The sequence below is a fragment of the Babesia bovis genome, chromosome 1 (genome assembly GCF_000165395.2).
Source record: "Babesia bovis T2Bo chromosome 1, whole genome shotgun sequence".
Lineage (NCBI taxonomy): Eukaryota > Apicomplexa > Aconoidasida > Piroplasmida > Babesiidae > Babesia > Babesia bovis.
The window spans coordinates 583,819-606,084 of NC_067396.1; the positions used below are offsets into that span (position 1 = coordinate 583,819).

General features: G+C 39.2%; 11 protein-coding genes across 11 annotated transcripts; 5 read left to right on the forward strand and 6 right to left on the reverse strand.

Moving 5' to 3' along the window:
- Positions 1 to 526: 526 nt before the first annotated feature.
- On the forward strand, positions 527 to 1,350 carry BBOV_I004080 (EF hand calmodulin family protein). Its single transcript, XM_001609007.2, has 4 exons — positions 527 to 604; positions 706 to 790; positions 827 to 1,042; positions 1,125 to 1,350. Exons 2-4 carry the CDS (start codon positions 712 to 714, stop codon positions 1,277 to 1,279), a joined length of 450 nt encoding a protein of 149 aa, XP_001609057.1. The 5' UTR covers positions 527 to 604; positions 706 to 711; the 3' UTR covers positions 1,280 to 1,350.
- A 91-nt stretch (positions 1,351 to 1,441) lies between these two features.
- On the forward strand, positions 1,442 to 2,389 carry BBOV_I004090 (uncharacterized protein). Its single transcript, XM_001609008.2, has 2 exons — positions 1,442 to 1,736; positions 1,772 to 2,389. Exons 1-2 carry the CDS (start codon positions 1,535 to 1,537, stop codon positions 2,371 to 2,373), a joined length of 804 nt encoding a protein of 267 aa, XP_001609058.1. The 5' UTR covers positions 1,442 to 1,534; the 3' UTR covers positions 2,374 to 2,389.
- A 123-nt stretch (positions 2,390 to 2,512) lies between these two features.
- On the reverse strand, positions 2,513 to 3,726 carry BBOV_I004100 (vacuolar membrane family protein; the record flags this gene model as incomplete). The annotated part of the gene is made up of 1 exon (XM_001609009.2): positions 2,513 to 3,726. The coding sequence occupies exon 1, from the start codon at positions 3,494 to 3,496 to the stop codon at positions 2,513 to 2,515; it is 984 nt and encodes a 327-aa protein (XP_001609059.1). The 5' UTR covers positions 3,497 to 3,726.
- A 649-nt stretch (positions 3,727 to 4,375) lies between these two features.
- BBOV_I004110 (ribosomal protein L17/L22 family protein) lies at positions 4,376 to 5,500 on the forward strand. Its single transcript, XM_001609010.2, has 3 exons — positions 4,376 to 4,447; positions 4,610 to 4,928; positions 5,199 to 5,500. Exons 2-3 carry the CDS (start codon positions 4,620 to 4,622, stop codon positions 5,472 to 5,474), a joined length of 585 nt encoding a protein of 194 aa, XP_001609060.1. The 5' UTR covers positions 4,376 to 4,447; positions 4,610 to 4,619; the 3' UTR covers positions 5,475 to 5,500.
- Positions 5,501 to 5,653: 153 nt separating this feature from the next.
- BBOV_I004120 (uncharacterized protein) lies at positions 5,654 to 7,461 on the forward strand. Its single transcript, XM_001609011.2, has one exon. It carries the CDS (start codon positions 5,656 to 5,658, stop codon positions 7,456 to 7,458), a length of 1,803 nt encoding a protein of 600 aa, XP_001609061.1. The 5' UTR covers positions 5,654 to 5,655; the 3' UTR covers positions 7,459 to 7,461.
- A 27-nt stretch (positions 7,462 to 7,488) lies between these two features.
- Positions 7,489 to 7,982, reverse strand: BBOV_I004130 (uncharacterized protein). The gene is made up of 3 exons (XM_001609012.2): positions 7,885 to 7,982; positions 7,720 to 7,846; positions 7,489 to 7,685 (listed from the first exon to the last, which is right to left on the reverse strand). The coding sequence occupies exons 1-3, from the start codon at positions 7,961 to 7,963 to the stop codon at positions 7,493 to 7,495; spliced, it is 399 nt and encodes a 132-aa protein (XP_001609062.1). The 5' UTR covers positions 7,964 to 7,982; the 3' UTR covers positions 7,489 to 7,492.
- Positions 7,983 to 8,256: 274 nt separating this feature from the next.
- On the reverse strand, positions 8,257 to 9,306 carry BBOV_I004140 (uncharacterized protein). Its single transcript, XM_001609013.2, has 2 exons — positions 8,612 to 9,306; positions 8,257 to 8,417 (listed from the first exon to the last, which is right to left on the reverse strand). Exons 1-2 carry the CDS (start codon positions 9,065 to 9,067, stop codon positions 8,307 to 8,309), a joined length of 567 nt encoding a protein of 188 aa, XP_001609063.1. The 5' UTR covers positions 9,068 to 9,306; the 3' UTR covers positions 8,257 to 8,306.
- A 685-nt stretch (positions 9,307 to 9,991) lies between these two features.
- BBOV_I004150 (Inner membrane complex family protein) lies at positions 9,992 to 12,444 on the forward strand. Its single transcript, XM_001609014.2, has 4 exons — positions 9,992 to 10,045; positions 10,309 to 11,481; positions 11,516 to 11,641; positions 11,678 to 12,444. The coding sequence occupies exons 2-4, from the start codon at positions 10,378 to 10,380 to the stop codon at positions 12,428 to 12,430; spliced, it is 1,983 nt and encodes a 660-aa protein (XP_001609064.1). The 5' UTR covers positions 9,992 to 10,045; positions 10,309 to 10,377; the 3' UTR covers positions 12,431 to 12,444.
- A 382-nt stretch (positions 12,445 to 12,826) lies between these two features.
- BBOV_I004160 (putative integral membrane protein) lies at positions 12,827 to 18,042 on the reverse strand. The gene is made up of 3 exons (XM_001609015.2): positions 17,865 to 18,042; positions 12,992 to 17,828; positions 12,827 to 12,952 (listed from the first exon to the last, which is right to left on the reverse strand). Exons 1-3 carry the CDS (start codon positions 17,935 to 17,937, stop codon positions 12,835 to 12,837), a joined length of 5,028 nt encoding a protein of 1,675 aa, XP_001609065.2. The 5' UTR covers positions 17,938 to 18,042; the 3' UTR covers positions 12,827 to 12,834.
- Positions 18,043 to 18,953: 911 nt separating this feature from the next.
- Positions 18,954 to 21,066, reverse strand: BBOV_I004170 (glycerol kinase FGGY of carbohydrate kinases N-terminal domain family protein). The gene is made up of 11 exons (XM_001609016.2): positions 20,756 to 21,066; positions 20,638 to 20,719; positions 20,501 to 20,600; positions 20,355 to 20,465; positions 20,210 to 20,310; positions 20,074 to 20,168; positions 19,824 to 20,038; positions 19,699 to 19,787; positions 19,587 to 19,664; positions 19,245 to 19,548; positions 18,954 to 19,207 (listed from the first exon to the last, which is right to left on the reverse strand). Exons 1-11 carry the CDS (start codon positions 20,902 to 20,904, stop codon positions 18,993 to 18,995), a joined length of 1,539 nt encoding a protein of 512 aa, XP_001609066.2. The 5' UTR covers positions 20,905 to 21,066; the 3' UTR covers positions 18,954 to 18,992.
- A 432-nt stretch (positions 21,067 to 21,498) lies between these two features.
- On the reverse strand, positions 21,499 to 22,240 carry BBOV_I004180 (putative integral membrane protein). The gene is made up of 7 exons (XM_051767163.1): positions 22,054 to 22,240; positions 21,988 to 22,016; positions 21,890 to 21,949; positions 21,788 to 21,850; positions 21,675 to 21,751; positions 21,593 to 21,638; positions 21,499 to 21,555 (listed from the first exon to the last, which is right to left on the reverse strand). Exons 1-7 carry the CDS (start codon positions 22,151 to 22,153, stop codon positions 21,514 to 21,516), a joined length of 417 nt encoding a protein of 138 aa, XP_051622999.1. The 5' UTR covers positions 22,154 to 22,240; the 3' UTR covers positions 21,499 to 21,513.
- Between the last annotated feature and the right edge of the window lie 26 nt (positions 22,241 to 22,266).

The following is a 22,266-nucleotide window of genomic DNA, read 5'->3' on the forward strand; positions in this document are numbered from 1 at the left end:
ATATTTTCATAATGCTAATGATTTTTTCAAATGAAACCAATGTATCTACACCGTTACAAACACGGTGATAAACAACAATGCAATTAGTAGAAATGTAATAATACCCTAACCAAATATAGCATACGAGCAATTGGACAGTGTACAATCGCTCAAAGATAATGAGAATAGATACAGAATGTACCAGAGAGCAATAGTATGACTAACCTATAGTTGTGCTGGTAAAGCACATGAATTCAACTATTTTTATGATTCTATTAGACATTGTACATGATATAAGGCACAAATTTATATTTGATTGCAAAGAAGTGGTTAAGACATGGGCAAAAGTGAACATCACGAAATGAGACTCTATTATCACGAATCTTGCTATAGATACATATTATCTAGCCTTCGTAACATGTTTGAGTTCTTTTTAGCATTACTTTTGTTAACATAAGCAGGTTGAATACCAATTCATTGGTGATGCAATCCGCCCTCCAACCCCCTTTGAATTAATGCAACCTTAAGGAGTTGTGAGTATCATAGATCTTCATTTGATCTACTAAAGGAAATAAAATTCGGGGAGCCATTTTAATACTTAATTCAATCAAAGTTTTTTACACAGGTAAGGTAGTTTTCAATATCATCTATAGGTGGTGTGTATAGCCATTCGTCACGTATTTGCTAAAATAAACAGTATTAGCAATTTAATATTATTAAATACAGGTACAAATGGCAGATCAGTTGAGCGAGGAGCAAATTGCCGAGTTTAAAGAGGCCTTCTCTTTGTTCGACAGAGATGGCGATGGCAGTATGTTATTAGGTTGGTGTAGTCATATATAACCAGGCATCACAACAAAGGAGCTGGGAACTGTCATGCGTTCACTTGGACAGAATCCAACGGAAGCTGAACTAGCTGATATGATCAATGACATCGACACCAGTGGAACGGGTGCCATCGACTTCCCTGAATTCCTGATACTCATGGCCAGGAAAATGAAAGAGGGTGACACCGAAGAGGAACTGGTTCAAGCGTTTAAGGTATTTGACAGAGATGGCAATGGTGAGTGTTATGAGAATCAATGCATCTAAAGACTCTTACGTTCAACATGTGTCACTATGTGCATCAATTCATCCCTATACAGGGTTTATAAGTGCTCAAGAACTTAGACATGTTATGACTAACCTCGGAGAAAAGCTCACAAATGAGGAAGTCGAGGAAATGCTACGCGAAGCGGATGTCGATGGTGATGGAAAGATCAACTACGAAGAGTTCGTAAAGCTCATGATTTCCAAATAAATGCTACCTGGAGGGCCTATAGGTCACACACATTAAGTTTCCCGTTATTTAACTATCCATTAATGTTAACGAAGGCTTAGGCAAGTACTAGGCCAGACCCCATATATAGCTTCTTAACGCTTTTGTTCGTGTTATTTCGGCCGTACTTGCCTGCCCAAATACCTTTAAACATCCTAATCGAGGTAATTGGCCTAGATACAGGTCACACATTGCTATGAAAAGCACGTCAGCAGATGTGTGCGACTCTATGCCACCATGGACAGCATACAGATGAAAAATATCGGCGGAAAGTTCACCCTGCTTGTAGGATTGGTTAAAATAAGTGATGAATATCTCTTCGGAGATGATACCGGGGAAGATATTACCATCATCAAGGATCGCATTATGCACAATGTGTTAAACGTAAACAACTATATAAAATCGCTATGCGAGTACTATGATAGAGAAGCAGATGCATGTAAGTACAATTCAACGGGGTTTAACGTTGCACAGCAAAGGAAGCCACACCCTCAGCTGGGGACGTCAGCAGATTAGCACAAAACACCGCGATGAACCTAGAGAGATATGTATCACGCGACGAATTCTTTGTATACTCAGTGTCTGTTGCACTAAATCCTCGCATTAAGAATCTAGCGGATTTCAAAAAGGAGAGCGGAGAGGGAGATGGCGTTTGTACCATCACTGTCAAACTTCCATACGATAAACAGCGCCAATCGTTTTACATCCGGCTTATGCTGAAACTTGTATCGAAAAATTCCCTAGTACTTAAGCTCAATCCTGAGGGTGAAACTGCAGATTTCACGGAAAGGGATAGCAAATTTGCTAGCTCACCCGAACCTCGTGATACCGAGGCTCCGCCAGATTATTTCGACGATGATATCAAAACCGGCACGCAGGGCGACACGGGACAACAATTTGTTAGAGCAGGCATGAACTCGTTCAGTTCATATTCATTTTTCAATCAAAGCTCCATGATTCTCACAAAATACGTCAATAGTCAGGTCGTGCTCAGAGAGGATGACCGTGTCATGGGCGAACGACTACTGAGAGAGAAGGAAAAGAAACGCAGGGAAATGCAATCTCGTAAAAAATAGCTACCCAGTACTGCGACGATCTCGAGGCGTGTAGCTATCTTAACAAATGCAAAAACCAACAGTATATTAAGTTGGTAGTAAACTACATAGCAAATTGCAATTTTTACAAAATGCATCAAGTAGTGTACACGACCAAAGTCTAGCATTCTTCAGCCGCACGAGCACGTTCGTTAGACTTTATCTTTATGATGGAGTCCGTGATACAATATTGGAAGACGTTCAGTACCAATGGTGCACCAATCATCACGAACAACAGCTTCAGAGTGTTTTGCTTGTGTAAAAACCCAAGTAGGAAATCGCCAGCAGAATTAACAGCACCAGAAAATATAGTAAATAATGTAATACTGATAATTTTGAGTCCACAGACAATTGCCAACCAGGATATCAAGTTCTCGAGGAATTTCTTATTACCCATGGTACGGAACCATTGACCAGAATCAGTAATGACAGAAAGCAATTGACTCCAGCGGCTGACACGCTCTGTATCCTGCTGCATTCCGCCGAAACCGCTGCTGTCATTCCGCCTCCCGCCACTGTGGTTCTCCAGGTCGCCAGAAAAGCCTTGAACTGGAACACCCCTAGTAAGAGCTGCTGTAGCTATACGCGTAGCGTCAGCCAATTCTTCATTCGTCGGATTAAAAACCGATTTACGAGTCAATTCCAAATAATGCTGCGCTTCCTTACGAATAGCCAAGTAACGCACAATGCGATATTCGATGTATATCCCAAAGGTGGAATCAAATAATGTAGTCATGAAGTAGATGTTGCACTCATCACCCATATCTGACTCGCTTCCATTCTGAAAACGCTGAATTAGAATAGAAGATAAAATGTTCAGTACATGAACAGTACCAGATCCACACATCATAGTGACAAAGTCCATGAGAAATACTAAAGGAGGGCGCCTTGGCGTTTCAAATGCGTACTTCAAAAACACAAATGTAATCGATATTACGCATAACACCAGCTGAATAGTAAGTCCAAAGAGACCAGGTATCAACGTACAACGTTCTGTATTGTCCAAAAATCCATTGCTAGAAGGAATACTAGAAAAGTAAGAACTTGTAGGACCAACGGCCAGGGCCTGGGTCACCGGGACCACAGATCCAGCATTTGATACCATTGCAAACCGATATTAGAGTCAAGAACAGTACATCTATTGCTTGTACCGTATATGCATCCACCTTGGTGGACACACTGCGGCCAGAAGGCGGCCGCTTATAACAAAACGCCGGCAGAGAATATTACAGAAGTGAAAAGCAGCAACTTGCAAACCTCATAGTAGACATATTTATAATATGTCCATAAAAAGTTGCAGCATATGCTTTAAATGTGTTTTGGCAAGTAATGATAAGATACACGGATGAATCAACTGACGACGCTCAAGCCCACGAATAGAATGATACCATGAATAATGGTCATAAGTGCGGAAGTTGATACACTAAAGTAAAGCTCTAAATATAAAACTATTCAAAGTGATTATACGTGACTAATCCGTTGGTTTTACCCGTGAGACTCGCCACAACACATTTGGAAAATAGCTCTCAACTTAGTCTTATAACACACCCATGATTGTCAAAATATACACCCGTAATGTTCACAAACAGAAAGTACAAACACATAGCGGTCGGAAAAGTAAGAAATATGGGCAACGAAAAGCTGTGACGTCATAAATGAAACACCAACGATCATGGGAATATCAGAGGAAATAAAACAAGATCTAAAGTATCTGATCAAATCCAAAGGAGCTATTTAATAACGACGACGTAGCTAGTCAATTAAAACAGTTAGGGTTGATGAATATATCCATAGACTGGGAAATACGACGCCATATTTCTCCACTTTTATTTGATTAACCAACGTATAAAAACGCTTCTAAAAGACAATTAAATGTAGATGTATTACGCCTCAGTTGTGCTTTGGTCGAAGTTGGCTACAGGCGGCCCGTAATGGGGTAGGCCAACGTCGTCTATAAAATTCGCTTTATTGCGGCATTAGAACTAGCAAATAATCCCCTAAGGTGAAAGGTGTAATTCATCTGTCGCGGGGTTTCGGAATAATCGGGATTTAGTAGGTATGTTTTACTTAGATCTGCCGTGGCCGCGCCCAACTTGAATTGAACATGACCTGTTAGCTCATAGTTTGGGCTCTGAGGAATACACAATCTCGTTTATTCATGACGTGTATACTATAAACATTCTGAATTTGTTTGGAATATTGCGTAATCTTGTTACAGAGTCATAACAATGGTGAAGTACTCAAAGGCTCCTTCGAACATCTCGAAGTGTGCCCAAGCCAAGGGGTCGCACCTTCGTGTTCACTTCAAAAATACATATGAAACTGCTGAAGCTATTCGTGGCATGTCTGTAAATGCCGCCAAGAGGTACCTCCAGGACGTTATTGACCACAAACGCTGTGTTCCCTTCCGCAAATTCAACGGTGGTGTTGGACGATGCGCTCAGGCCAAGCAGTTTAAGCACACACAGGGTAGATGGCCTGAGAAGTCTTGCCGTGTTTTGATTGACCTTCTTGTTAACCTTCAAGCCAATGCTGAGGTAAGTTATACAATACATTTGTGGGACCTTGCGTATGATGATACGATGACGAGTATGACGGGGTAACTGGCCATTCTCAGCACCCCTATAAGCCCAGCTTGTTAGGATAACCATGGTGAAGCGTGTTCTACGCCTAGCCGGAAGCAGTCCTAACAGGCTAGGTGGGTATGATTACTAGAGGCATTTGTCTGACGGAGGTAACGAAAATACCATCTAAATATATGGTGCTGTAATCTGATCATTATATAACAATATCTTAACCGTTTGCAGGTTAAAGGATTGGATTCTGATCAGCTCCACATCGAGCACATCCAGGTCAACAGGGCACCACTCGGAAGGAGGCGTTCTTACCGTGCCCACGGAAGAATCATTCCATTCCTATCCCACCCATGCCACGTGGAAATCATCGCCATTGAGAAGGACGAAACTGTGCCCAAGTTCGTAGAACCTTCTAAAAAGGTGATTAAACTTAACAAGCGCCAATTGGCCAGATTCAGGCTTAGGGATGCTAGAAGTGCTGCTAGAGCCGCTTTAAACAAGGCTTGAACACACTTATAATCTAATTTCATTCCAATAGACAAATTCATATTTATTAGTTCATGTCCGTGTTGAAGGATGCATTATGTATGGTAGTGCCTCGGAGTTTAAGAATTTTGCCCACCTTACTACTAGGTTATATTAGGATGTACCTTCTTCTAACAATTTTATTTAAAACATTGGACTCTTTATGTGTAACAGTGGTAAGAGGCGCACGCTTGGTTTCGAGAGCTTGACCAGGATTCTCAAGAAACTTGCTCAAGAAGCTACCTTACCAGCCAAGGATCCGAACAATGCAATTCGAATAGTGAAGAAGCTAAAACCTGTGATTAAAAATGCATTAACACTCATAAACGAACATCCATTTCATGCCCCCGTTGTTGCTCATAACATCGCCAGTGTCACACGCAAGCTAAATATTCCATCTTCTGTCAGATGTGCGACTTGCGGAGGTACCTGTATTGCTGTGCACACTGAATTCGTGCAATGTGTGCCTCAAACGTTGCAATATCTTACCCCTAAAGGGATTATGCAATTGCAAACGGTATACTCCGGCTGCCGCAACCAAAAGCTTGATTCAATACTGAAACAGATAGATTTAAAAGCGCTTACTTCAATCTATCTAGCACTGTTACATAATGTCGACTGGAAGACAGAATTTGAAGCAAATGTATTCAGGATTATATCAAGGAATAGGGTCCAACAATCATTGGGAACTTCGGATCGTTCAGCCGAATGTAATTCCACTAATGATATATTAGAAGATTTTGGTCGTTGGTATGATGAAATAAGTGCTGTGTCCCATGATAGTGTTGTAAATGGTCCTCACTTTGATGTATATATCCGAGATATATGTGACGCAGTAGTGAATGTTAACAAGGCCGGACCGAGTAAACAGTTGATATTCTATTTTGCATATGTAGCGTTGCAGCAAATAAACTTAGAAAACGTTACTTCAGAAGAAGTAAAAAGTATTTGCAGGATATTACACCATTTTCACATATGCCACTACCCAGCCAAAACCGTGGAACATGTCATTAGGAAGCTAGTAAGACACTGTTCACATCTTATGAACTTCAAGGATATATCATGTATACTTCCAATGATTGATGTAAATGATCTATCTTTACTGAAGGCCATTGTAAAAAGAATTGATGATATATTGGACAATTACGAGTCATCAGATTCGTACGACCCTACAGGTGTCTCAGTTATAGTCAAACAATTAGGACGCATTATCAAGCGTTACTATAAAGATCTTGCTGTTCAAACGGCTATTAACTGCGTCGACCAATTTGTAAGATTCATCACGAGGCGTTCTGCAGGTCCCTATGATCCCCAAACGTTATCAGCGTCCGTCACAATATTATCTACCCTGCAGAGTCTGCTGTATCTTCCAGAATTATTGGATCTATTTATCAATCTGTTAACACTCTTGACATTACGACTTGATGACTTTTTCCATACCACGAATACTTATAACGCTACTGAGTTGTTAAACATAATGGCACCTATTTGCGAAACGTATAATGGTTACAACGAGACTGTCAATGTTAAAAACGTAGATTGGTATCAAAATGCCAGGTTAAAGACAATTGTGAATGCAAATCATCTCAAAAAGCTTATATCGCACCATTCGACGGTATACCAAAGTTTACTCAGTACGTTTGGAGATAAGGATAGTAATGACGAACCTAGGATCCGTGATCTTTGTAGATTTCTGGAAATATACCGTAAACATAGTCTCCATAGGATACACGTATTAAGTGAAGATTTTAATGCCGCAATACACGACCTCCTTTTGCTGCATCACCAAAGTTTGAAGCTGATCGACGCTGTAGAGCTAACAGCGTATTTATCGCATATGAGTAATAACCAAGGCTCGTTAAATAATATAATCACGCAAATTGACGATAGGGTAAAGAACTGTACAAACGTGGATGAGCTATTATACCGACGTGTCAAAGCATTATCGGCAACATACCCAAAATAACAAAATAATATATTATAGATAGCGATATTATTGTTTACACATTCTTACCCCTGACTGGGTAACTGAAAAAAGGTGTAGCTACTTCTTTAAGCACTTTAGCATGTGTCTGCTGAAGTTTTCCAGCATACGTATCACGCAGCTTGTCGAAAAAACGCGCACCAACCAAGGGAGATTTATGACATTTGTCAGGATTCTCATATGCCTCGATTAAATGGTATCCATCCAACCTGTGACCGTGTATTTTGTAAAGGAATGTCTTACTTGTACTCCATATAATTTTGATGTTTCATGGGCACGAAGTCATTGTGGAGCTCGACATCGTCCCTTATATGCTTGTACATCTCATCAATTGTTTTACGATCTATTTCCACTACCTTACGTTCCTTACCTATAACGTATTGAAATGCGTATACGAATGACACTTACCAACACGGATGCGCTGCAGACCCGTTTTGCCATAGAGTAGGGAACTAGCAGGGTTGCGCTTCGGTAAAAGGTTTAGCATTTTTAACAAGTTTGAAACGAATACAACATAACATTAACCGGACGAGATATGTCTATAGAATATGCCCAATGGGCCAGACCCTACACATTGCATATAATCACGCCAAATAACGTTAGTCCATTGTATTTAGCGAAATATATGCAATTAATAGTGTGTGTACATTCCAGAGAACTCATATCTCTGACATATCTATGGAACGTATCGTTGATACGACATTTAATATCTATGTTATGAATTCCATATCTCCATCAATACAAATAAGGTTAGAAATTTTGCTATCAGTATATTATTGCATTGTTTCGATGTTAAAATATGACGATCCGACCTAAGATTGGTCCTACATTCAGAAGAAGGTGTCACCCTGTTCCAATAAAGGTAATGCGCTGTTTGCTTTGATTTGTTTGTCAATGTTGTCGAAAAACTCATTAAGTCTCTGATGAAATATCTCCGTCATCTGCATGTATATTAGACAATTCTACGGAAATTAGAAGAATGTGATGAACGAATTTGCAACAGCATAGACGGCATAATATCCCATCCATCAGATAACAATGTAAGCACATAATTTATTTCATAATAATGTAATGCACACATTATTGATTACGCTCATATCATAAATGGGCAAACAACCGTGCCGTGGAAACATACCTCTCTGAAAAAGTTGGCAATTACATCTAGTGCACTTTTTGGTGACTCCAATGCGACGTCTTTGTGCGATGGGAGACTGTTCATTAACAGTCGTTGACTATTAGACGATGATTCCTTGGATCCATCAATAGCATCCGACGAATCGTCCATAGCTTTCAAATTGGGCTTATTTTCCGATTTGATCGCAGTTGATTTATGCTCAACCTGATAATCGTTGTCATCATCATCCTCTTCATCATCTTCATCGTCATCATCCATTGTAGTCACGGATGGAGCAGATACATTGAGCGACACATCGTTACTATGAGCAAACTTCCTACGGGAAGCCGCCGATAGATGGCGATTTACAGAATCTGCAACATCTACACCGTCTATATCCGATGCTAGCTCTATTGCCGCGCAGAAAAAGGAAAGCGTTGTGATGACGCACAATAGTAGACACGAAGAAGTCTTCATGCTCTTAGCTTGCTTTTGCGTCAAAAAAACAAAAAACCTTACGTTAACAACCTATCTTACAGCTACTAGTGAAGACAGGGTAGAATGTCAGAGAGAATCCTTAATTTCACATACACCTTGGTATAACACCTATAATTTAGACATCAATATTACGTGCAGAAGAACGCTGCTTCCACATAAATTCTGATACAAATGCTTAGTTCATACACTGTGGTATTGAAATGAAGAGTACACAAGTGATGAACGAGCCGAAATCGACCATATATGGCGAAGAATCCCGGTAGCCGTTGTGGGGGATGATGGTACGAATTAAGCGATAAATTCTCATGTTGAGATTAATTATATCTGTCTATTTACTCCAGACATGGGTGCGTATATGGTAGTTTTATGTGTGTGTTCTGTAGAGTGGAGATAACCTGGCTGAATCGTATTAGTAATTACTAACTTCTCAATGCTGATTTAGACACGTGTGTATATAATTTAATCATACGTCCCTCATTTGAAATCTACACTAGAATGTCTAGGTGAATTGATTGATCAATCATGATATGTGTGGAATCGTAACGAGTTGATAAATGTGCATATAAATTGTTATCATTTGCGGCTTCGTCATTAGTTACCCATTAATCAGCGTATGTTTTTAAATATACATACTTCATTGGTTAATATTGTCTTACACTTTCCATTGCTTGGTTTTATACGCTGCCTTAATGGGTAGCCATTTGTGTGTTTTCGACGCGATGCATACTCTTCTCTAAAATTTTATGCACAAATACAAAATGAACCACTACTCGATATTTAATTGGCAGATTATATAATGTTTACGTTCTTTTGCACCAAGTTGTATACACCTATGGATGAGTGCACCCATACCGGCAGAGGTACTTTGGACTATTCCTTCGCCAATTGGCCGGTATGGATATCTCATAATTTAATATATTAATTTATTGTTTGAATAACCAGCATTTTCCCTTAAAGGTAAGCTATTACGTGTGCCCTATGATGAATGTTTGTGTAACTTTCGGTTGTGTGTTTTATTCGTTGTTACAAGTGTACGTGTGTCGCCTCTTAGTTTTGTTACGTTTAGACGCATCATATACTCTCGGTGTGTATAACGTTTGGTGTTTTATGCATCTATTAGAATCTGTATACCACCTTACAATTTAATTATAAATATTCATACAAACAATCAAAGAATATATATGTTATTTCAATGTTTTGAAGTATAAGTTTTATCACAGGGTATCATGGAGAACGGCTTTGTCTTATTGTGTGGGAATTTATAAATAAACCGTAGTACGGAGCATATAATGGATACCCCTGATTCTCTTGATATTTCCCGCAGAGACTCTACGTCTGAGGTAATTCCGCAAGATATGAACAAAGATAGGACGGAAGAAAAACCAGAAAAATCACAAAACTCATTTTATGAGTGTCCAACGGCGGCCTGCTCCATCGCATCCGTCAATGCTCTGCAGGAGCCGGATAATCCATCCACACCTGATTTAAACAATGAATATAGCCTGGAAGGCTTCGAGGATGATCGTGTAGACGTTTCACAAGTTTCATCTACAACAACATTTTATAATTCGCAACGTATTAGTGGTTTATCTTCTGAGGGCGACTCTGTCAGCTACTCTACATTACAACGAGCACAAGGGGGTTACTTTGCTGGTTCACCCACTACTCTTCTTCAAGGGGCCCCGGTAGAATCTGAACGTCCCCGTAGTTTCATTAACCGTCCACTGCTGAGTGGCAGTGCTCCGTTGGATCAACAACCTCCTGTCTTAAGGATGTTAATGGCGAGTCCATCTTCAACACCCAAGGTAAGTATTGGCGGCAGGTTATTAAATGCTGAATCAACCGTATTTACCATGGATGCTGATTCTTCCGTTTCTAGGACTATGGAGCCTACAGTCACACAACTGCCCGCTACTAGGCACAGTGAAATAAGTCCAGTTAATCGACCAAATTCTTCTGTTTCACCAGCTGTAAAGGATTACTCTCGTGCAATTGAATGCGGAAACTCATCTGAGACCTCTTTTGTCCATGAAGGATATGACACTATACAAATCCCCCGCTATCGACCAGTAGAAGTAATAGATAAGGTGGTCGAGGTGCCAGTGGTTCATCATGTGGATACATATGTCCCTAAAAAGGAAATCCAAGAAATAGAAAGTATTGTAAAAAAACCGTACATCAAATATGTTGATAAGATAGTGGAAGTACCGGAGATACATTACACCGATAAAATTGTAGAAGTACCTGAATATCACGAGGTCACTAAAACGGTAACCAAAGTGGAAGTACAAGAACGTGTAAAATATATGCCAAAGGTTGAGGTAAAGGTGGTACCCAAATATGTAGAGGTTCCCGTGGTCAAAATTGTCGATAGATATGAAGAATACGAAGAGGTTAGTTTTATATTGCACTTTGCAGAATTTTTAGGTGGAAGAAATTGTAAAGGAAGTTGAAAAGATCGAAATTGTAGAGGTGCCACGTGAAGTGGTAAAACACGTTGTTAAACCGGTGAAGAAGATTATTGAACAGGAACGTATTGTACCGATTACAGAGGTGAGTGTTTTTTCCATTTTACTGTATTTCTATCAGCATCGAGATGTGCCCATTGAGAAGGTCAAGTTCGTCCCAAAGATCGAAACGGTTGAGCTAATTCGAGAGATTCCGAAAGTCATAGACGTCCCAGTGCCATACAATGTACCAAAAGTGGAATATGTCGATAAGCCTTATGTAGTTCCCGAATACAGGGATGTTCAAGTCGCGGTACCCGTAAGGAAGAAGGTAACTCCGGTCTATCACTATCAAGGTGAACCGGAGGTTATTGACGTTCCTATCCATAGGCCTTATTTTGTGATACATGATCACATAACATTCAAGCCAGCGTCACAACCCATCGCTGAGAATATGAAGGTAGTAGGTGTTAGGCCTATTGATCTTAATGGGCTAAGTGAATCAGAAAGGGTCGAAGCGCAAAATCGATTACGAAACGCAGTGAGGAACCCTATCCCAGATGGTGGGAATGTTGTACATAGCCCTTCGTCAGCTCAGGCATCTCCAGTTGTGGACACAACCAATGTGGTTATGGCACCGCAATCATACGCGCCAAATGTTGCCCAACACATATCAACTAATGTGGAACTACCTCCAAAAGCTATGGCTACTCCAATGGAACCACACTTTGGCATAGCAAAAACACCAAGCAGGAAGAGCGACCGCCCTACGGGATCTATCGAAACCATTATATACAAAAACCATAAAAATGCTCCTGTATCACCAATGTCTGACATTGGACATGGCGATGTATATCCACGGTCGAGTAACAATACTCCTAGAATGATATCATAGGATTTTAATGATGCCTTTTTACGGTAGCTTCAAACATCATAAATTATCTCTAATGTTTCATAATGCAGTACAAATACTGTGTCATATGTCTGGAATATGTACATTTGCTATCTGTGATTATATATAAAACGATTGGATGAATGTTGACACATAAAGGTCATTTCATGCAGAAAGATTCCATTCTATCTATACATATTTTGCATTGGTATACAAGGGCGTTGGCTTTTGTTTTTTATATTTCTTTTCAAAATGCAAGTAATATTTCATCAATATAAACGGAAACGATGCTACCTTTGTAAGGTATGCTTGATTTTATTCAACGGCTTATATATTGATATTAAATTAATTTACATCATTGTACCTGGTTGTAGCGTTTGACACGCCGTATGTGGTTGTTATTTTGATTATTCCCAAACGTTATCAGAAAGGGTGACTACGGTATCTACTCGAGTTGTACGATCAAAGTCAGTATCATCGTACGCATCAAAAGATACCTCTTCGTCTGTATGAACTGGTTTTTTCCTGTATGTGGTATAAATATTTAGATACTAAGTAACTTACTTCTTAAGGTATGTTGCTGCACCTATAGCAGTTAATACGAGGAAGCCAATCACTCCTCCGGCTACTTTAAAGCCAGTGGATACCTTACGCCTCGTCGAATCCTCATCCTTATTAACATTCTTTTCAGATGGGGAATCAGACACTTTAGGCGTGCTTAACTGGGAAGCTACTGCTTTATTTCCTAGATTGGAAACACCGTTCGTAGATGTGGACAGATTAGTATTTGGTTCAACATGGAATGCCTCTTTATCATTTTCATCCTCGATTATTTTGTTATCGTCATCAGATTGTGGATGCAATGCTGAGTAATCTACATCTTCATCATCATCGTCATTTTCGTCATCCAGGTCATAATATGGCAACGAAGTATCAGAAGGGGACATACCATGCCTTTCATCGTGTGGTTTTATATTCGCTAATGTATTGATTGCACTCTTATTGTTATCCTCTTCATGGTTTGTATTTGAACTGGCGTCTGTCGGATCCGATGTTAACTGAGAATCATCACTCGATAATTCCATTTCATCTTTATTTAATACAGATTCTGTTTCGGGCGTAATAACATCTGAACCTGATTTCCCGTGCCCATATGAATTTTCTTCGTGGGCATCAGGTACGTGATCTACGTTTGCTGAACCAATGTGCCCATTTAAAGGATTTATCGAACTACCTTCCACCGACGTAGAACAGTCAAATGGAGTATCATCCGAATCATCAAAGTCAAAATCAGAAGCATATGGATCTTCATGAGGACAATAATCACCTTGATTGGCATCATGATCAACGGCAACCCTAGAAGAATGAATTTTCGTCGGCGCTAACGTTTCATTTGTAGGTTTGTAAGAATCAGCATCTGACACTGGTGTATCAGTCTCTTCATAATAATGGGATTCATCATCTGATCCTTCCTCCTCTGAATCGTCAGTGTCCTCTTCTGGGATTACTGAAGATGGGGTTGCCCCATTACGGTTTTCAGTAGTATCGGGTTTGGCTGCTTCCGAAGGAGCTGTTGGTGGTAGATCATGATGGGGTCTCGAATTATTGGTAGACTCCTCAATATCGGTTGTACTAGGTTGGTTGGAAGAATCTCTAGTTGCTGTTGACACTGGTGTATCAGTCTCTTCATAATAATGGGATTCATCATCTGATCCTTCCTCCTCTGAATCGTCAGTGTCCTCTTCTGGGATTACTGAAGATGGGGTTGCCCCATTACGGTTTTCAGTAGTATCGGGTTTGGCTGCTTCCGAAGGAGCTGTTGGTGGTAGATCATGATGGGGTCTCGAATTATTGGTAGACTCCTCAATATCGGTTGTACTAGGTTGGTTGGAAGAACCTCTAGTTGCTGTTGACACTGGTGTATCAGTCTCTTCATAATAATGGGATTCATCATCTGATCCTTCCTCCTCTGAATCGTCAGTGTCCTCTTCTGGGATTACTGAAGATGGGGTTGCCCCATTACGGTTTTCAGTAGTATCGGGTTTGGCTGCTTCCGAAGGAGCTGTTGGTGGTAGATCATGATGGGGTCTCGAATTATTGGTAGACTCCTCAATATCGGTTGTACTAGGTTGGTTGGAAGAATCTCTAGTTGCTGTTGACACTGGTGTATCAGTCTCTTCATAATAATGGGATTCATCATCTGATCCTTCCTCCTCTGAATCGTCAGTGTCCTCTTCTGGGATTACTGAAGATGGGGTTGCCCCATTACGGTTTTCAGTAGTATCGGGTTTGGCTGCTTCCGAAGGAGCTGTTGGTGGTAGATCATGATGGGGTCTCGAATTATTGGTAGACTCCTCAATATCGGTTGTACTAGGTTGGTTGGAAGAACCTCTAGTTGCTGTTGACACTGGTGTATCAGTCTCTTCATAATAATGGGATTCATCATCTGATCCTTCCTCCTCTGAATCGTCAGTGTCCTCTTCTGGGATTACTGAAGATGGGGTTGCCCCATTACGGTTTTCAGTAGTATCGGGTTTGGCTGCTTCCGAAGGAGCTGTTGGTGGTAGATCATGATGGGGTCTCGAATTATTGGTAGACTCCTCAATATCGGTTGTACTAGGTTGGTTGGAAGAATCTCTAGTTGCTGTTGACACTGGTGCATCAGCTGTTGGTGGCGTTTTACTTTCATTGATATTTTGTGTAGTTCCATTATTTTTTTCTGTGTGATATTTAGTTGTCGTTGTATCTTCAATTGGGTCTGATGTTGTGATCTTCGCGTTTGTTTCGGCAGTATAGTCATTTTGATTGTTATGATTGTCTTTGTTCATGTCGTCCCCTTCAACTTCCTCAGTTTTAATTTCATCAGTTCCAACGTCATGGGTTTCAACTTCCGGAATATCAGTAGGATCGATGGATACTTCTTCCGTTACCATGGAAAGAGGGGGTACTTTTTCATAGGCTTCCTCATCTTTTCTAGAATTACTCATTTCAATTCTCCTGTTTTTCAACTCATCATATATATCTTTTGCATTCTTTATTGCATCCGTCATTTGTTTTGTCGTATTTTCGTATAGTGCTTCTAGCCTGTTCAATTCATTTTGCTTATTCTTTATTTCATCTTCCAGATGATCTACCTGATTTCTATACGTACCCCAAGTAGCCGCGTTTGCCGCATTGGGGGCTGAAGCTTTCAGACGTTCGAGTTGTACCTTAAAATTGTTAATATGGCTTTTGACTTTTTGTGTTTCTGCAAGTTGTACATATTTTTCTGCTTCTAATTTCACTACTCGGTCGAGCCACAATACATGCGCATTTAACAATTGGTTATCAACTTGTTCAAATTCATTTAACATTTGTGATATTTGCTTCAACTTTTGTTGCTTCGCTTCTTTTATTTGCAACACAGCTTCAATTTGTTCTTTGGATTCGTGTCGATTTCCATTGGAAAGATCATGTTTTAGCTTTTGTATTTCTTGCCTTACGGCATTCATTGCTGTATCCAATTCTGTATTGCGTTTATCGTATTCCACTTGCATCGATGCTTTCAGATGGTAAATCTTATTCAGTGAAGTGAGAGCTTCTGCATTTTTGTAGCCTTGTGATGCTAATTTACGCCTATTATCCAGTGTATCAATTCGGTGCCTCAACGCGTCTTCGCTACGATGCAGACCTACAATCCATCGTTCCAAACCTTTTCTATCATTATCGTTAGGTTTATTGGCTTTTACCCTATCAAGAGCTACGCGAGCTAGATCAGTTTGGGAAACTATAGTTTCATATTCTAATAAATGGTCATACTTATACTTTTCTCTATCCATAATTGACTTAATCCATCGAGCATGTGACAATGCCTTTGAAATATCATATTCCGCAAACATTCTGTCCTTGTTTAATTTAACGTACATGGTTGCTATTTCAGCGGTAAGGGATTTGACGTCCCCTTCCAATCTGGCTAAGATAGCTGGGTATTGTTCTAAACTAATTTCAAATTTCAACCTTTTCAAATAGGTTTCTTTATCTTCGATGGGCGCTACCAGCCTTTGATCACGAACCAGATTGTTATAACGCTTATTTTCCAGTAACATAATAGCCCTACGCCATTCAACAGCCCACGTTAGAACAGAAATGTGGACTTCATCTTTAAACCTTTTCCACCGTAGTTTGGCTTGCATATCTTTTACCTCTGCTTGTAGTGTATTCATCTCATTTATAAGGCTTCGTTGCATATCAGCGGTCATTCGCTTTCTTTGCTCAATAGTTTTATGCTTAATTTTCTCCTCCTTGATTTCAATATCCATAACAGTCTGCTGGTCAATTAGAAGATATTCTAATCGCGTGTTATTTAAAGATAATATCGCAACTTCTAAATCCACAATTGCATTCTTTCTTGCTATATCAAGCTCAAAGCGCTTTTTCTGAGCTCCGAACATGGTAGCTGCTTTATCGTATCCTTCCGTTGCAAAAAATTTTTCTTTAGATGCAACTACTCTTTCTTGAGGTGTTCGAGCCATCCCCAATTTTCGATCTTTGGCCACTGACGCTAGTCGTAATTTTCCTACTTCAATTGATTTTTCATTATTCTTCTGTTCGGCAATCTTCTTTGCGTTTGTTAATTTAAACTCTGCGGTAGCCAAATCCACTTTACAGGATGCTTGATCAATCATCAATTGCCATTTTACTCTATTCCTCCCCAGTTCTTTAGCCGCTTTATTATATGCAAATTCTGCGTCATATTGCGCCAATCTACTCCTATTCATTTCATCTCTGGTACGTGCGTTCCGCATATTGGTACTAGCTTGTAGATACATTTTTTGCAAATTTTCAACTATGGCATTCATTTCGGTATCTCTTTGACGCGATGAGTTGATAATTCTTGTAAGTTCATTTTGTGCTAACATAACTTGTGGAGAATCATGGGCAGCTGCCAATCTCATTACGTTACTGAATACAGGAGTAGGATTACCAGGAGGACTATTAGGACTCTGTGGTGCATTGCTCAACATCATTTGTTCTTGACTTTCCCCTAACGGAACGCTATTGATTGGTGTCCCACGACTGGGTAAATTATAACTCCCTGGAGTATTTCCTCCACATTGCCTTCGGTCCCATACTACGGTTTTTACTTCACCTTGTTTTGCTGATCGTATTTGTTCGGCCATCATGATCCAATGATCTTGGAATGTTGGTGGTAAATGGGTTGGTGGATGTGATATTGGTTGCGGTTCATTAATCTTACATATGCATAGTTTGCATCGGAATTGATATCCTGTATGATCACAATGATTCCATGGTGTCCAAGTTCCACATTCATAACGTTGATATCCAAGCGTAGGCAATTTTGCAGCATCATCTACGGCTAATCTATCGAATACATTGAATGTAGATGCCTCTTTTAAAAATCCTGTTAAAAGATGAAACTAAAACGAAGCAACACTACCTGTGATGATGAACAGCCAGCTTAGATTCAACGCTACGAGAGCGGTGAATGGTCGCCATTTGGTGATCACCATGATTGCAAATGTAACTTATTTGTTAATATATATGCTCATATGTTTGTCAATTGTTTTAGAAACTGGTCTTCATATTTTGTTTACGAAAGTGATTTTAGATATTATATGGTTTTTAGTAGAGTAGGAAGTGTATTGAAACATATTGAATCACTGGAACGTTAATTTGCCATTTGATCACTGATTCACTTTTGCATGTTTAAGATGATAAATAATTAGATGTTATAATAAACAACTCGGTTCTTTTTGAATAAGCAAATTTACGAAACTATATGATCATTGTTATTAATATGTATGACATTACATAATATGTGACATGAAACTTCTAACGTATCCATATGATTTTTTATTGACTATGGTTTCAATTTATGTCTACATGCATGATATCTATAACGTCGTCGCATAAAGGTACCAAGATATATCTGCCATCGATCTTTAGAACTCATAAAGTTAAATGGGATGGTTAATTATGATCTTCCGTCTCCGTGCCTTCTGGGTTGTATAGAGGAATCACTAACACCTGCAGTTCAATGTTAGACAACATATACTAAAGAGATGTGTATTCATTAGTAGATTATTCATACGAAGGATTGTGTTAATTTGATAATTCCTATGTACATCTGAGAATGAAGATGGCACAGATTGACTACTCCTTTATTTCACATGTATGAGTTCGCATGCAAATCAACTTAGTGTTATTCACTTTTTCAAATCTAACTATAAGCAAATACTGTTTATACGAAACATTTAGTATATACCTTCTAAACACAACATAGCAACGTGCCTAACGACTACTGCAGAGAGTCTTTAATAATTATACAAATGTTAGATAAATTACAATTTATGTTGCCAAATATAGGAATAATGGGCTTTAAAAGGAACATATTGAGCAGGAAAATGCATAAGCCAGAGAATTACAAATACCTTCGTGTGAATTATATACAACCCATATGATTAGTACAAGTCGTTTAATATATATATATATATATATATATATATATCACATTAGATAACGCTATCGCATTGAGTGTATAGACCACATTAAGTACACCTAGGCATCACATTGATAATTGCCAGGAAAGAGAACGATTTACTCCAAGATTCCAATAATTTACTGCATTGTTTCTTTGAGGATCGGACATTTGGGGGTCCCATCTTTTGCGCTGTTTAGTTGTCAATTGTCGAACCTCTTCCAAACTTCCCCAGACCTTTGCTTGAAGCCCAGCTAACATTGCGGCTCCTGCACAGGTTGCTTCTACCATTTCAGGTGATTCTGAGCATAGATATGATACAGATACCTTAAAACGTACCCAATGGTGTATTCGTTATATCCGATATGACTTGCAACAATTCAGAGTTCTTAGATACTCCACCGTCAACACAAATATATGGGACTTTCTCTATATTCATATCCTTTATGAATGATAAGATTATTTCACGTAATTGGAATCCTATACTTTCACAGAAAGCTCTCACTATATGCATTCGTTTTGTACGTTGTGTCATTCCTAGTATGGAGCCTCTTGCATCGCTTCTCCATCTAGGAGCGAATAAACCAGAAAAGGCTGGGACAAACACGACTCCTTCAGAGCACTTGCATTCCTTTAATAGATCCTACATGTATATCTAGTATATTCTTATTTGGAACATACTGATACTTCAGCTGGATGTTTTATAATTCCCATATCTTGTAACCACGTTATTCCAGCTCCGGCGATGGCAATGGATCCCTTCATCGTATGATATCATTTGAATACAATTTACCTCTAATGCATAAATGGTGTCTGAGTCATTTCCCGTTTTGTAACACGGTGTCGACAGTAATCCATCGAAAGATTTAACCTTATCTTTACCTGCAGGACATTATATAACGACTTTGACGACCATACCCGTGTTGATCAATATAAAACCTCCAGTTCCCAACGTAAGTTTAGCTGTGCCTTGATCTAACAACCCATGTCCAACACATGCTGACTGTTGATCACCAATGGACGCGGTGATTCTGACGCCCTTGAATCCGGAAACATGAGTATTGTTGATAAGCCCGAATTCGGCACAATTTGGTAGTATTTCAGGTAGCACTTTGGAATTTAAACCAAACACACTGTATATTACATTATGCTAGTGTTTTATACATACCGCAGCATTTCGGTGCTCCATATACACTTATCTATATCCATTAAGAATGTCCTTGATGCATTGGTAATATCTGTTACATAGTTTCCTGTTAGGTTCTGTTCAATATATTGCATTTAGGGTAAAGATGCAAACTAACATAGATGATCCAGGAATCCATTGTTCCAAAACGGATTGTTTCATTTTCCACAGCTTCTTTGAACCATGGAAGATTTTTTGACATCCATGCCAATTTGAATGCTATACATTTATAATTTATCACATCAAATTTGATGCGAACGTACCAGAAAAATAGGGATTTATCACTAATCCAGTCTTTTCAATGAAGTGCGTGGGAGATCCATATTTTTCAATAAATTCTGCCACTTCTGCTTCGGCACGAATGTCTAGCCACACTGAATAGAATATACAGCTAATGAAACATATATACCTATTGCGTTGTGCAAAGGCTTATCTGTTGCCGCATCCCACGCCACTATGGTCTCCCTTTGATTAGTTATGCCTACGCTTACGATTTCAAAGCTTTCCCACTGCATTGCCATATATAACGTTACTGACCTCACCTACCTTGGATCTCATTTGTTCCAAGGCATCATTCATGGTGCCATATACATTTTCTATGATTTCCAAAGGATCATGTTCACACCATCTAAGTTATTAAGTGAGGCTAATGAGTCGGAATTACCCTGATTGAGGATAGTGTTGCTTGTGAGTCTTAGATGATGTTACTAAAACTTGCATTTTTTCATTGTAGAAAATGCATCGAGTGGACTGCGTCCCTTGATCGATTGCCACAATTACCTTCATGGTTTGCGACTTATTTTCATTATTCATTTCTTTATATGTTTATTTTGAGCGTAGGGTTAGAAATTTTAAACAGAATTAAGGTTTAGATCTCTTAAGTATTCGGAAGATTTTCTTTCCTTCGTCAACAACAAGCTTTTAAGCAAGCAGGTGATAACAATGTTATGGGCATTATTGCACATTCCTCAAATGTTATGGCAATATGATTCCAAGAAGATGACACACGGTAGTTTATACTTAGCTACACATCATTTAGACATAAGGTTCAATGTAATGAAAATGGAGCTACATATAATAATGAATATATCTGTATGTCCACTGTCTCCCATAGGAAGGCCACCTCCATTGATGTGCACGTCTCGGGGTCGAACACAGTACACATCCAGGTTTTCTTCAATGTACATTAAATTGCAATGTGTATTTAATTCATTGAGTATGTATATTATATGGATCTATAGGTGAACATTGTATTCTGTCGTGGATATGATGTCGTCCTTTTCAATAGCATTGTTTTACACACATTTTATATCGGAACTAAAGCATACATAATTTGAAAAATAAATGTGTTTCCTGCAATCATCTAATGATCAGTTTTTTTGGCATTGGAACTACACATTCTGAGACACTCCGATCTCTTATTCATAATTCCGGATTCCTGCCTTCGTTCATCAACATTCCTATCTGTAACAAATTGGTTGCAATATGCTACTAAACCTACTATCGTAATCAATATCAAGGTAACGATGAACCCTACTACAGTGCACCTGTACTTTTTACTAACGTTTTATTATTTGACCAACCAGAACAACGTGACTGAGACGAATGCTGTCCACCATACAACGGGATTGGTGAATTGGCATGTAGTAGACATTGAAATCTAACGGCTTATTAGCAACAAATACATATGACCAACATTGACTGTGCCTACGGCCATCCAAAAAAAGCTTGAAGTCAGTAGTACTACTTCTGCGATAACCTATAACGTTATAAAAGAACATATGTTGCATTTGTTTACCCCTGATTTATGTCCATGGGCTTTTTTGATGTGATGTGCCACGAAGGAGGACGGAAAGCTCTGTAATTTTAATATCCTTTCCATAGAACAAAACATACGAATATCAGACCTATCGCCAGCCACAAATCTGAATATTTATGACAAGACGATTTGCTGTTACTTACTTAATGCAACATCGCAGTATTTATCATAGCTTGATAGTAATATTAGGCCAATAAGTAGGTCGACAAATACAAAGAAGCCTAAGGTAGAGACAATCCTCATCCTAACACTCACTATACTTAACCCATAAGCTTCGATTGTGGTTAAACAAAGTAAATTTTAGGTCTACGCTAAGAAGGATCCATAGCGTATGAATGGTGAATGAAAACTGAACC